General features: G+C 37.8%; 1 protein-coding gene across 4 annotated transcripts; it reads left to right on the top strand.

The window, feature by feature from the left end:
* The first annotated feature begins 1,008 nt into the window (after window positions 1-1,008).
* Window positions 1,009-11,441, top strand: LOC106944693 (zinc finger protein 638-like). 4 transcript variants are annotated; one of them, XM_015027885.1, is made up of 10 exons: window positions 1,009-1,160; window positions 3,449-4,811; window positions 5,634-5,695; window positions 6,580-6,618; window positions 6,727-7,717; window positions 8,287-8,348; window positions 9,303-9,341; window positions 9,429-9,587; window positions 9,662-9,897; window positions 11,233-11,441. In XM_015027885.1, the coding sequence occupies exons 2-10, from the start codon at window positions 3,519-3,521 to the stop codon at window positions 11,382-11,384; spliced, it is 3,033 nt and encodes a 1,010-aa protein (XP_014883371.1). In that variant the 5' UTR covers window positions 1,009-1,160; window positions 3,449-3,518; the 3' UTR covers window positions 11,385-11,441. The 4 variants fall into 4 exon arrangements, with proteins under 4 accessions (XP_014883371.1, XP_014883374.1, XP_014883372.1 ...); XM_015027886.1 differs by lacking the exon at window positions 1,009-1,160 and adding an exon at window positions 1,169-1,349; XM_015027887.1 differs by lacking the exon at window positions 1,009-1,160 and adding an exon at window positions 1,423-1,582.
* Window positions 11,442-12,397: the final 956 nt, after the last annotated feature.

Here is a 12,397-nt window from a genome sequence, read left to right as displayed (position 1 = left end):
GTGTGTGTGTGTGCGTGTGTGTGTGTGTGTGTGTGTGTGTGTGTGTCCTGGTGGGAAGTTTGCTAACTTTAGAGTGGGGGGATAAAGCTCAGTATGTTGACCCTACATTGTACCTTGTTGTTTAGCGAGGACCACTTGTGCAAAATTCACTTTTTGTGCTTCCATTTGGGTCTCTCCTGTTTCTACAAACAAGCCAAGCATAAAAAATACAAACAAAATACCGCTGTTTTATGGTAATAATTTTATATTTTTAGGGGGCTGGACAACAGGTCGTTTTGAAAACCTTCTGATTATCAAGTCGCAGTGGCTGGGCACTGCCCGTTACCTAGCAACGCCAGACGAGCCCAGTCCGTCACTTAGCAACCCACGCGGAGCGCCACCCACATGAGCAGCGAGCTAGCTAACAGGTTTTACCGCTGTATTCAACGGGTGCTATAAAATAGGTGTTTTGTTATTGACTTACCATTCAGAAATCTCTTGCTACATTCTTAATAGTTGTTCATGAGTCTTTACTTCTGCTTCTGAGTCTGATTCAGGGTCGGAGGGGCGTGGCCAGCAGCAGTTTATTTAGCTTTAAAGTGACCAAAGGCTCTACAACTGCTAATTCTGAAAGGAGCACAAAATAAGACTAAAATCTTATTTTGATTTTAGAATGATTTTGTGTAAAAAATGTAATTAACATTTTATACAGCACATATATATCCTTACCTGCTCACGGAAGCACTTAAGTATCAAAAATATTGCTGCTATTCATTGCTAGTTAGAGAAAATAACCAATGACATGGAATGAGACCTAGGGTGAGGCATCAGATGAAGTCCTATTTCTGAATAATTACACAGAACCACCATAAAAAAAGGGATCGAATTACACCTTTATGTTCAATTTTAACTACGTGAAACAAACTTAGCTTCATTATATAGTCACAAATATTTAATCAATATCAAAATCAAGCACTGTTGCTTTGCAGCAAGAAGGTCTTTGGTTCGAATCCCGACTTGGCACCATGAGTTTCCTCCGATCAGTTCCGAGAATCATCCCTCCAACTCCAGTCTCTGACCGCAGCTGTTCTCCCGGCCAGCAGGCGGCAGTAATTCGGAGTCAAACTGGGAGGTGAAGAAGAAGAAGAACCGCTGACGCTCTCCAGGCTCCGCCGTTTAAGGTAAACATGTTATCAGCACAGCAAAGCCCGTTAGATTGCAAAGTGAACGATAGAACAATGATACCTCCGCAAGAATTTCCTGCTAACGTCTGTTAATTTTACCGGGACGTTACTAACGGTTTACCGTAAGCAACGATAGCTTCTTAGCTTGAACCTGCTAACATCACTGAAGGAAGCAATGCTAAAATGGTAACTTTAATTTTTAAGTTTTTCGTCTGTTTTGCCGAATTAGTTGATTCTGACTTATGATAAGCCCTCTTTCTGACATTATGTTTTTTGTCCTTCGTATTAACTGGAAGGGATTTTGCAGATTGTTTGAGCAAAGTAGTGTTTTGAGGTCACTGTGAACGATAAAGTGTTGCATTTATCGTCAGAAATCAATCTGTTATCAACACGAGATCGGTGTTACTTCCGCTAAACTGGTAGTTAGGTTTTACGTTTAAATTTCTGAGCGTTAATTCAATGGATTTTATTTATAATACAATAATTCACAACACATCTAATAAAAAATACACATTATAAACAACCATCTAGTTATCAAACAATTGAGTAAAGTTAATTTTATTGCTTTAAATTGAGAAAAAAAACAAAAGTTTTCTATCAAAGGAAACAGGCGAATTGCATTGAGTCATTAACTTGCACCGTATTATTATTATTTAATATAATGAAAGTTATATAAAGCTGTATCTCAAATAGTTAGAAAAGTTATTTCGGAAATTCAAAAAGTGCGCATTTATTACTATATTTCCCATGTTTATGTCTGTTAATTTTGATGATTTTCAGCTTACAGCTGATTAGAAATCATAAATTCAGTTAATCAGAAAATCAAAATATAACATAAAATAATAAAATGGGAGTTTTATTGCAGAAATGTCATGTTGTGCCCACAAACGTTTATTCCTAGAAGCTCGCTATTCGTTTTGTTTCATTCAAGTGTACTAAGGTGAAAGTTGAGTGGAAGGAGGAAGGGTGGTTGAAAATGAAGCACCATGTGAGAGTTTGTGGAAGATTAATTAATTGCATGATAAATTAAAACAAGTCCCTAATTTCAATGGTTTGTTGTTTTTCCTCTTTTCCATGTTTCTACCCAAAACTAGGTGACAAATTTGTTTACAGTCTTATAATTAATTTTATTTGTTGTTTCTGTTATTTTGTTTATTTATTTTGGATAGTTAAAATATCTTCTAGTGCAGTGTTAAATATTCATTAGAATTTAAAGTTTGTTAATATTTTAGGATATGTTCTTAGATTATTATTCTACTACCATTATATTACTTGAAAATGGTCTCAAAACAACAACATTATCATTTATCGCAATAATTTCTGGGACAATTTATTACGATTTTAATTCAACAAAGGCAGGCCTGTCGTGACAAGCCTGCCTTTGTTGAATTAAAATCATTTCTGACCACTCCCTGATGTTCCTGACCTCATACGCATCAAATTTGACCAGGGTGCCAAATGAGGGTGCAAATACTTTTTAATATGTTAATTTTGCTTAGTTTTAACATAGGAAGCTACCCTGAGACTCTTAAAGTCCTGGGATTAGTGAAGCTCATACATATACTTATATCCAAGTAGCATTACTTTTAGTGTCATATTAAAGAAACAAAAAAATCAAGGTGTTAATACTTTTATTTGAAGCCTGATACATACTTATTCGACAGCAGCCATGTGTGCAAAGAACAAATGTTCTTATAAGCCAGTTGTCAGAAGAAACTAACAAGCTGGAGTGTCTGCATATGAAACTGATTCAGCAGGAAAAGGCTTCATTCAGGGCTGAAGCAGGATGCTGCTTAGACTTACATGTCTCAGTTAAAGGTCAGTTTTAGCACCTATGAATAGAGAACAAACACATCAGCTAGACCATTTGCTGATCATAGAGAAAATATTGACACCCACCCTTGCAGGATAAGCAGTGATTAACCTATAGATACATCTCCGATGCATATGAGGCACATCACACCTTTCAGTTTCTTGGAATAAGAACTTGGTTGTCAGAAAGTTCTCAGAGTTGATTGACATGTTGATGTTTTGCAACCGTTTCCATTCACACCTGCGTGTGTGACGTGACAAGAGCTGTACAAAGAGAGGATGTCTCCTCATCCAAGTGGGAGCTCACTCTGACATTGTCAGGTGTGTTTCTCCATCTGTAGATGTTCAGTAAAGTATTTGTTCCTTGAAACTTTGACTCTCAGCAGCCTTATTCTGGAGATCAACTGAAAGTTTTCTCCAACACCTTTTCGCTCTCATTTTGACTCGTATGTTTTCTTTTCTTTTGATTTTAGGCCTAATGAGTGTTTCTCTCCGGATTGATCTCGTTCGGAAGAACTTGAAGATCTGGAGTTTGCTTACATCATGTCTCAATCCACCCGGAACCAGAATGGGCCGCCAGCGAAAAAACTTCCCAAGGGATTTTCTAATCCTGGACCTGCATCCAGGCTGACTATTCCTGGATCTTCATGTCTTGCCCACTACCTGCCAGCTCAAAACACATCTGAGTCGGATAATAATAAGTTGGTAGACCGTGTCAGATGTGTGGAACATCGGGGTATGAACTGGAAGACTTTCTTTAGCGAAATAAATGAATGTCCTTCCTCCTCTGCAAGGCCGTCAACATCCCGTGTAGCTCCTGATTTTGGTGATTTCTCCTTGGACTGGCTTCCCATCTTCAAACCAAATACTAACAACAATCCAGCAGAGTTTCCGTCCGGTTCTGATGGCAGCCTGGAGGCTTTGTCTGGTGGACAGAAAGACGACACGCCATCCATTCCAGGGTTAGGAGACGATGAAAACCCAGTTCCAGGCAGATTTGTTGTGTCGTCTGAGATCAGTCAGCTAAAACATACCAGAGAACCAGTCGCTGCGATTCTTCAGAGCTTCGGCCTCGAAGACGGATTGAAAAAACTCGACCCTCACATTTTGAAGCAGGTCAATCCTGCAAGGCTGTCCTGCGTCTTACATCAGATTTTTAGCAAGACGGAAATAAAAGGAAAGTCTTCTGAACCCCAACCTAAACTAAAAAGTATCCTGAAGCCAAGCAAAGTGAGGGTCTCTAGCTATGTGGGTGTAGAAAAGAACAACAACGGTCGGGTTGTAGATAAGTTACCACTAGATAAAGAAAGTATATCGGTGTTAGACTCAGAGAAGACATTTTTGGCTACAAGAAACAACAGTCGGATTGTAGATGAGCTACCACCGGATAAAGAAAGTACAACTGTGTTAGCCTCAGAGAAGACAGCTAGTGACCCACCTGAGCGATTAAAGGACGCAATATCTGCCACACATAAAACAATTTCTAACAGCAACACTGAAAGCAAACAGAAAAGAACTGAAAACCAGAAGCCAAAGCAGCAGAAAAACGTGAAACGGAAATCAGAACTGAAGCTGGACGAGCGTCGACAGAACAAGGCGGCGAAAAAGACCCAGAAAGGTTCTTCTGTCAAAGCGCCACTCGGCAAAAAGTGCAAAGCCCAGATGTCGATTTTAAGCAAACTGCCTTCGATAGTCCGGGAGTGGGTGTTGAAGCAAATGAAAATGTCGGAGGGCAAGCAGCCGACGCTGGCCATGATCGAAGACTATAATGGCGTCACGCCGAGGTTGTTTCCCCACCGGTGTTCCCTCTGCGGTGTAACCTGTCAGAGACCAGGGGTAAGAATTTAACTTAAACTACCTTCTGCTGCTGCACTGGATTAATTAATTGATTTGAATCATTTAAGTTCAATTAATACATTTTATATTAAGTTAATTTAATTTATTTTTTCTATTTATTATGATTGATGTATTCCAACACAAAGGGTTATCAGAAGTAGCGATTATTGTACAAAATGTAAAAAAATAAAAGCCTGATTTTCTATGGATAACAAGTAATTACCTTTGACTATTAAAGAAAAAAATGGTACAAGAACAAAAACTATTAATAAAATAAAGTCATGAAATTACAAGGATAATAGTCATAATGTTACGAAGGAAGTTATAACAACACAAGTCAGAAATCGTACAGGAATAAACTCAATATTACCAGAATAAAGTCAAAATTTTAAAAGAATAAAGTCATAATATTACAAGAATAAAATTAAAATATAATGAGAATAATAGTCATAATATAGTAGTCAGAATAAAGTAACACTGTTATGAGAAAAGTCATATTAAATGAATAAAAGTCATAATATTACAAGAAAGAAATTGTACGACAAAGTTTAAGTACGATTTTAGTCTCGTATTATTTCAACTTTATTGTGATAATATTATGACTTTATTCTCTTTTAATTTGGAAAATATTTTCATTAGTGGAGAAATAATGAGATAAAATTATTAATTTAGGATTACAGTCCTGATCAGGCCTTTGCTGACAGGATTGATCAGCAAATGTCCAATTTCACTCAATTTTATTCCCTTTGATTGGTGACATTCTTTACTGGTCTTTAGGAATTCAAATCATTTTAAATGTTTTGTTGTTTTTCTCTCTACAAGCTTTGGCTCCTCCACCTGAATGAAATGAACCACGTTGGGAACCGGATACTCCTGCAGCTGAAGTCAGTTTTTACTTGATTCTCCTTCAGACACTTTTATCTGAACTCATACTTGGTTAATTTATTGGTAGACAACCTGTTGTTTCAAGAAACTAACTTCCTCCTTTCCCTGGAGATTGTCATACAGTGCCTATAAAAACTATTCACCTTCTTGGATGTTTTTACCATTTTTATTACTTGTACAAATCAACCATGAGCAGAAGTCGACCAGTCTTTTAGTGTTGTAGTTCGGCCGCCATCCAGCAGAGGGCGCCGCTGGTCAGCCGTTGATAACAAAAGCAAAGATGGAGAGAGAAACGGTTCAAACGGAGCAAAATGCACTTTATGCGGTTTTATTTTGAAATATAAACACTCGATAAACTCCCTAGGTTTTCAATTTAATTCAAAATGACAAATTGTTTATTATTCCTGAAGAGAATACGGAGTTAATTCAAGAAATTGTTAAAATATTTTTATGTTTCTTGTTTGAAACAGGTTCAGATGTATATAAGAAACATAAATACATTTTAACAATTTCTTCAGCATATTATGAAAATGTAACCCTTTGTTATGAAAAGATGAGAAACCTACAGATTTTAAGAAAAATGGCTGCTTATCAATTGATCCTTAGTCGATTTATAGGCTTAATCATCTTTAGATTAACTCAGTTAACTCTTAACTTATAAATTTCATCCATAGTATTAACCTTGTTTATGGTAAAAAAAAAAAAAAAAATCCACATTTTGTAGATTATTATTGATTTTTAAAAGTAATAAATATGGTAAAACATGCAATTGGTTAATTTTTTGTAGGCAGTTTTACTTTTAGATTTAGGAGTTGAATTGTTTTGTAATGTGTTCTTTATGGTTCTTCTTCCTTGTGCTGAATTAGTATTTTTGGTTCCACAGATATCCTGAGTGGGTTGCTAAGATCCAACCACTTCCCAGGTAAACTTCTGAGACAAAAGCAATCGACAGCAGATTGCAATTTTTACTGATCTGATCCTCATTTCTGTTTCCTTTTTCTTTTTTTTTTCTTTTTTTTTTTGGTGAAAGAAAAAAAGATAAAAAGTCGCTCGTAGATACTAAGAGTTTGAAAAAGCAAAAAATAAAAGCTGATAGTCGCAACAACGAGTCCAACAACCTGCGGCATCACCAGAGTCGAAGATCACGATCTCACTCCCGCAGTCCAGGGCCTAATCAAAGGCCGACGGGAAAACGGCGCAGGTCCAGCACGGTCAGCTCCAATGGGGAAAAAGGAGAGCAGCGATCCAGAACCGACCCGTCTGTGGGGGAGAAAGCTGATCCAGAACCAGAAACTCCTGCCAGGTATACTCCAGAATCAGCCGCCGAAGTCCTAAACATGTTTGGACTGGACAAAGAGGACCTAAAAGAACTAGAGTCATACCCCGAGGATCAGCTGACTTTTGAAAATCTACATCTGGTTTTACGTGAGATTTTCCTGCGGAAGAAGAAACGAGCTGCAGAAAACCCTCCCGAACCCAAAACCGACGAACCTGGAGGTCCGGATAAAACGCCTCCTGGTCCTCTGAAGCCAGTTAAAGTGATTGACTACAGACATTCTGCTAACTATGTTACTGTTAGCGACTCGATAGAAACGACCACTGAGGATGATCCAAGGCCCGCTGGTAGGAAGGAGTCACCACTGGAAGAATGTGACAAACCAACACAGAAAGACATCCAGCCGCCCAAGTCTCTAAGAGTTACTCCTCAACCTTCTCTGAAGCTGACGTCCAAATCCAAAAAACCCAGCAGTTCAAAGGTTAAAGGTAAAGAAAAAAGAGTGCAAGACTTGAAGAAGAAAGCTAAACTGAAGCATAACATTAAAGCAACATCTACAACTAGGAAAGCTTTGCCGTGTGACGTTTCATATGCAAAACTGTTTCCGGTCAAAGTACCGCCTGTTAAGACCGTTACTTCCAACCATCTGCCAACACTCGCCATGATTAAAGACTATATAGGAGCCGCGCCGACGAGGTTCCCACACACCTGCTCCATCTGCAACAAGAAGTGCTTCCACATGGAGGTGAGTGGACGTTAGCTTCGTCTGAAGTTAGCAAAGCTTTAGAACATTTATTGTTGAGTTTTTCATTGAACAAGCAACGAGAGCTGAGAACGGCAATGACTGTTCGTATCCTAGCAACACAAAACAACACAGAAGACAAGATGGCGGCCAGCGCCGTAGCGATACGGCAAAAATCTTTCCAAAAATAAATCGCCCACTTCAACCCGCTGTATTACATTACTGGGCGATGTTTTAAACATGCCACACCCATAGGGGGCAGTGTAGGGAAAAGATAAAACCTCTACTAACCAATCACAATCCTTCAAAACAACGACTTCCTGTTGGGAATTAAACATGGCGCCAGGACATCCATTAGTTTGGACAGACGGAGAGGTTGAACAAATAGATAAACATTTATAAAGTATACGTGCTTGTCTTTGTGACAAAACGTAGAAAACCGACAAGGAATGTGAATAGTTTAATATCTAAAGCACTGCAGTATTAAAATGTCACTGTGTTTAAAAAGTGTCAGATGACTGATTTTGATTTAGGTTGAATCTTTGTGAATATGCTGTTGTTCTGGCTCCCAGGACTGGCTGTCACACCAGAACTCCAGCTTTCACCTGGAGAGCTGCACAATCCTCCGGACACAGTAGGTCCTCTACTAAACTCTTTCTTAAAATAAATAAGAATATCTGTAGTTTAACTGTTCTTCGTTTCTTCATGCATTTCAGGTGTTTCAAACCAAATGAACTGTTGAACTCAGATACTTAATATATAAAAAGGCACAAAAATAGTTTTTCTCACTGTTTGACATTAATAATTAAACAAAAGTTTCTGTTTTAGGTTATGTAAGATTACCAAACTTTTTTATTTTTTTCTGAATTGGCTGGATTAAAGTAAACAATTCTGGAATTAAAGTCGGAAGTCTGAAATTACCTTCAAAAGTATCACAGAAAAGTAAGAATTCTCAAAATTAGCCAAAATTTGCAAAGAAAAGTCAGAAATCTCACTGTTAGAATTTTTTTTTATTAAACTCAGAATTGTCAAATTAAAATGAAATGTTGAAATTCTAAAAATAAAGTCAGAATTCTAAGATTGCAGTCAGAATTTTCAAATTAAAGCCAAAATTGTCAGAGAAAAGTCAGAATTCTCAGATGAAAGTCGACATTTCAGATTAATAAGGGAATCTTCACATTTAAATCAAATTTCTCAGATTAAAAATTTAATTCTGACTTCTTTCTCACATTTTTGTTGAAAAAAAAATACATCTTTCTTTTGTTTTTTAACCCTTCCATGGTCTTGATGCTCAAGAGGAGCGCGGTAGATGTCGCGGTCGGGCAGCTGGAGGGGAGATTGACCCGTCAGACCGTCAGTTCCCAAAATCACACACACACAAAAACTAGTAAAATTGTGCCAGAACGCGAACAGGGTAGCAAGACAGCAGGAGGGCTTATTGGCTGAAATCCATTCACATAGGTAACAGCTGTTTATGCTAAGCTAGAGCATCTTAGCTGTCTCATCTAGTCACTCATGGATCGAACGAACATTGTTAGGAAAGAAGAAGAACTTCTGATGTTTTGTTTTTCTCCTCCTTGTTCCACAGATATCCACATTGGGATGGAGATGTTCTACCAATCCTCAGGTAAAATCCCTCCACTTAAAACAAGAAGTAAACTTTGAATCCTTTGATTTCCAGTTTTGTTTTAAATCAACATTGTTATAATTTTAGCGCTGAAGCTGAAAGTCCATCGACATTACCGTTCCATCGGCATGACGACAGCAACCTCCAGCAGTATTACGGCTCAGCGGGTCGAAGGAGCAGCTCTCGGTCCCGCTCTCGGTCCCGCTCCCGGTCCAGATCACCTTATGACCGTAGATACACCCGCAGGTTTGTCAGGAGAAAAAGGAGAAACAGTTTATCATAAATAAATCCGCCTAAGCCACATTCTGCTTCTCTGTTAGGTCTCGATCTCCATCTTGGTCGCCACGTCTCAAAAAGCCGTCCTCCCTTCCCTGCCGCTCACATTCAGGGAGTCATGAGAGACGGTCGTCCTCCAGGAGGAAAGACGGGAAACCGTCTTCATCACCCAGACGGAGCAACGAAAAACAGAAGCTGGACCACAAGAGCCGATTGTCCAAAGAGAGTTCAGGTCCTCGTTGTGAGAAATCACGGGGAGGGAATCTTCTACAAAAATCAGGTATTTTACCAGGACAGCAAAGAAAATAGGTTTTATTTGTAAGGTTGTCAATATAAAAAGTTTAATTCGTTAATATTACATAATGCAGATTAATCACCTACTTTCAGAGGTGGGTAGAGTAGCTAAAAATTTAAAATATGTTGAATATGTTCAGCATATTTTTACTCAAGTAAAAGTAAAAAGTACCCATCGAAGAAATTATTCAAGTAAGAGTAATAAAGTATTTGGTAAAAAGTTTCTTCAAGTACTGAGTAACTTATCAGATTATCAGTAATTTCATATTTTAAAATTACACCATCAGACAGACCAAAACATAAAGTTAATTAATACAAATACCATAATTATGGAATAACAAAAACAGACAAAAAAAACATTTTTCCAAATCTTTTTTTTTTTTTTTTCAATTCAGAACTTATCAGATTTTAACAAAGTCTGCAGGTGTGTCTGTGGCTCGTCAATTTCTGGTTAAAACATGTTTGTTTTTCATTCAGTGGGTAGAAAAACCTGAAATTTTACTCAAGGAAAAGTAGCAATACGTCATAAGTACAAAGTACAATTTAGTAAAAATACTCCTAAAGGTATTTTTGTCCCCAAAATTATTCAAGTAAATCTGATTAAATGTAACTAGTTTGCCTCTTTTGACCTAAAAGCCTCTCACTCGCAGAATGTTACTTAGGTCACATGGGAAGCGACGAATGAGAAAGTTTCCCGCGACAGCAACAAAAGTTGAACATTTCCAGCTTTCTTGTGTTGAAAATGCATCTGCACATTTATGTGCATGAGCTCAAAATTTCTCATAACAAATTACACCGGTTACTCGGCTGGATGAGGACAAGTCGCCTCAGTGCAAAAGTTTAATAGGAAATTAATGGACATTTCTAAATTAACGTAAAACAAAATGGCTTCCTCGAAACCTGAATATAAAAACCTGGAAAAATGAGAATCTTAAGCCATGTTTGGCTTGAGACAACAAAATATTTTCGTTGACATTTTTTGAAAACAGGCATACATTGGCTGTTTTTGATGTGGGCGGTTGCCCAGGGCAGCATCAGAAAAGAGGGGGACACCAAAGAACTAGAAAATAAAATATATCTTCACTGTCAGTTGAACAAGTTTGCTACCACTTGTATGCGTGTGCAGAGGACTAAGTTTCCCTTAGTTGTTCTTGGGTACTGGGCGATTATGTTTCCTGCTTTCTGCTACAAAAAAAATCAGATAATTGCTTGAATTTAATTGGTTGTAGTGGAACAGAAGGAGGGACTTTGTGAAAATGAGAATTGTGACTCTGTTTCTTTGTTTTTCTTTATCCTTCTTGCTTAAAATCTTTTTTAAAAGCGGCGCTTGACAGAATTTGTTCGACATACTCTTCACCATCCTGCAGTGATGCCAAGCTGGAGCATGCAAAGGAGCTGGACACGGAGCCGCATATTAAAGGGAGGAAGAACAGTGCTGGCAGATCTGTTGTCGGTGCTGAGGGGAAGGATTAATACAGTTATTGTTGTGTTTTATAACAAAGAGTTTAATAAAATATATGTGTGAAAGGATTTTGGTGTCACCTTGATGCTCACGAGGGGTTATTCGCCACTGAAGCAACAATAAACTGCTCTGAGCAAATGAAAAAAATGAGAAATTATATTATTAAAGGGCTAATATGTGTTATCCATCCACTTAGTGTCATTTTAAAGCACAATCAAGTAATTATGTTACCTTCAATTATTATACAAATTCTCCTGTATGTCAAACATTACTTATAAGAGATTTGACGTTATTTAACACCTTGAAATTGGGCCTCTGTCTCTTTAAGAAGCTCCTTTCAACAACATTCCTCCATTAAAGCTGCAGTATGTAACTTTTATTTAAAAAAAAATATATATAGGATTTTTACATATTTGTTGAAACTGTCATGACAGTATGATAAGAAACAAGTAATATGTGAAAAATAAAGCTCCTCTGCCTTTTCCCTATAGACCTGCCGTCATCTGAACAAATGTTCTGCTCTCAGTCACAAACAACCAATCAGAGCCAGGAGGAGGGTGTTAGTGCTGTCAATTACCCTTGTATACATCCTGCTCACAACCTCTTCTTTCTCTCTGCTACTCTACAGCCTGGCACAATGCTAAGACTAGTTAGCATGGGCACCCATTATGGTGAATAAAGGGTTTTTCTGTAATGGTAAGTTGTTTCTCAGTGATTAGCACGTTTAGCAGCGCGTACTCAAGGTTAATTGAAAGTGATAAGAGTCTCCTTCTCTGGCTCTGATTGGTTGTTTTTGACCAGGATTGTTGGATTTTTGCAGACTGAAGCTCAAGGAGGAAGTGGAGGAGATTAATTTTGTTCAGATTATCTGTACCATGCCGTCAAAACATGTTGATAGCTTTAACAAAGATTTTTTTTTTTTAAATAAAAGTTACATACTGCAACTTTAAGTCTGTTTATGTAATACCTGGGTCTAACTCAGACTCCTGGATGTTGACAAACAGCTGAGCATGGGGTCCTCTAT

This window comes from Poecilia latipinna, unplaced genomic scaffold (assembly GCF_001443285.1).
Source record: "Poecilia latipinna isolate Pla-1442-1.1 unplaced genomic scaffold, P_latipinna-1.0 Scaffold108, whole genome shotgun sequence".
Classification (NCBI taxonomy): Eukaryota; Metazoa; Chordata; class Actinopteri; order Cyprinodontiformes; family Poeciliidae; genus Poecilia; species Poecilia latipinna.
This window is presented reverse-complemented; position numbering and strand designations above follow the sequence as displayed.

Bases quoted from the DNA above. Each gene is read 5' to 3' on its own strand.
- LOC106944693 (XM_015027885.1), top strand. From the start codon at position 3,519: ATGTCTCAATCCACCCGGAACCAGAATGGGCCGCCAGCGAAAAAACTT. The intron at 8,349-9,302 runs GTAGGTCCTCTA...CTTGTTCCACAG, and splicing joins TGCACAATCCTCCGGACACA to ATATCCACATTGGGATGGAG. The intron at 9,342-9,428 runs GTAAAATCCCTC...TTATAATTTTAG, and splicing joins GATGTTCTACCAATCCTCAG to CGCTGAAGCTGAAAGTCCAT.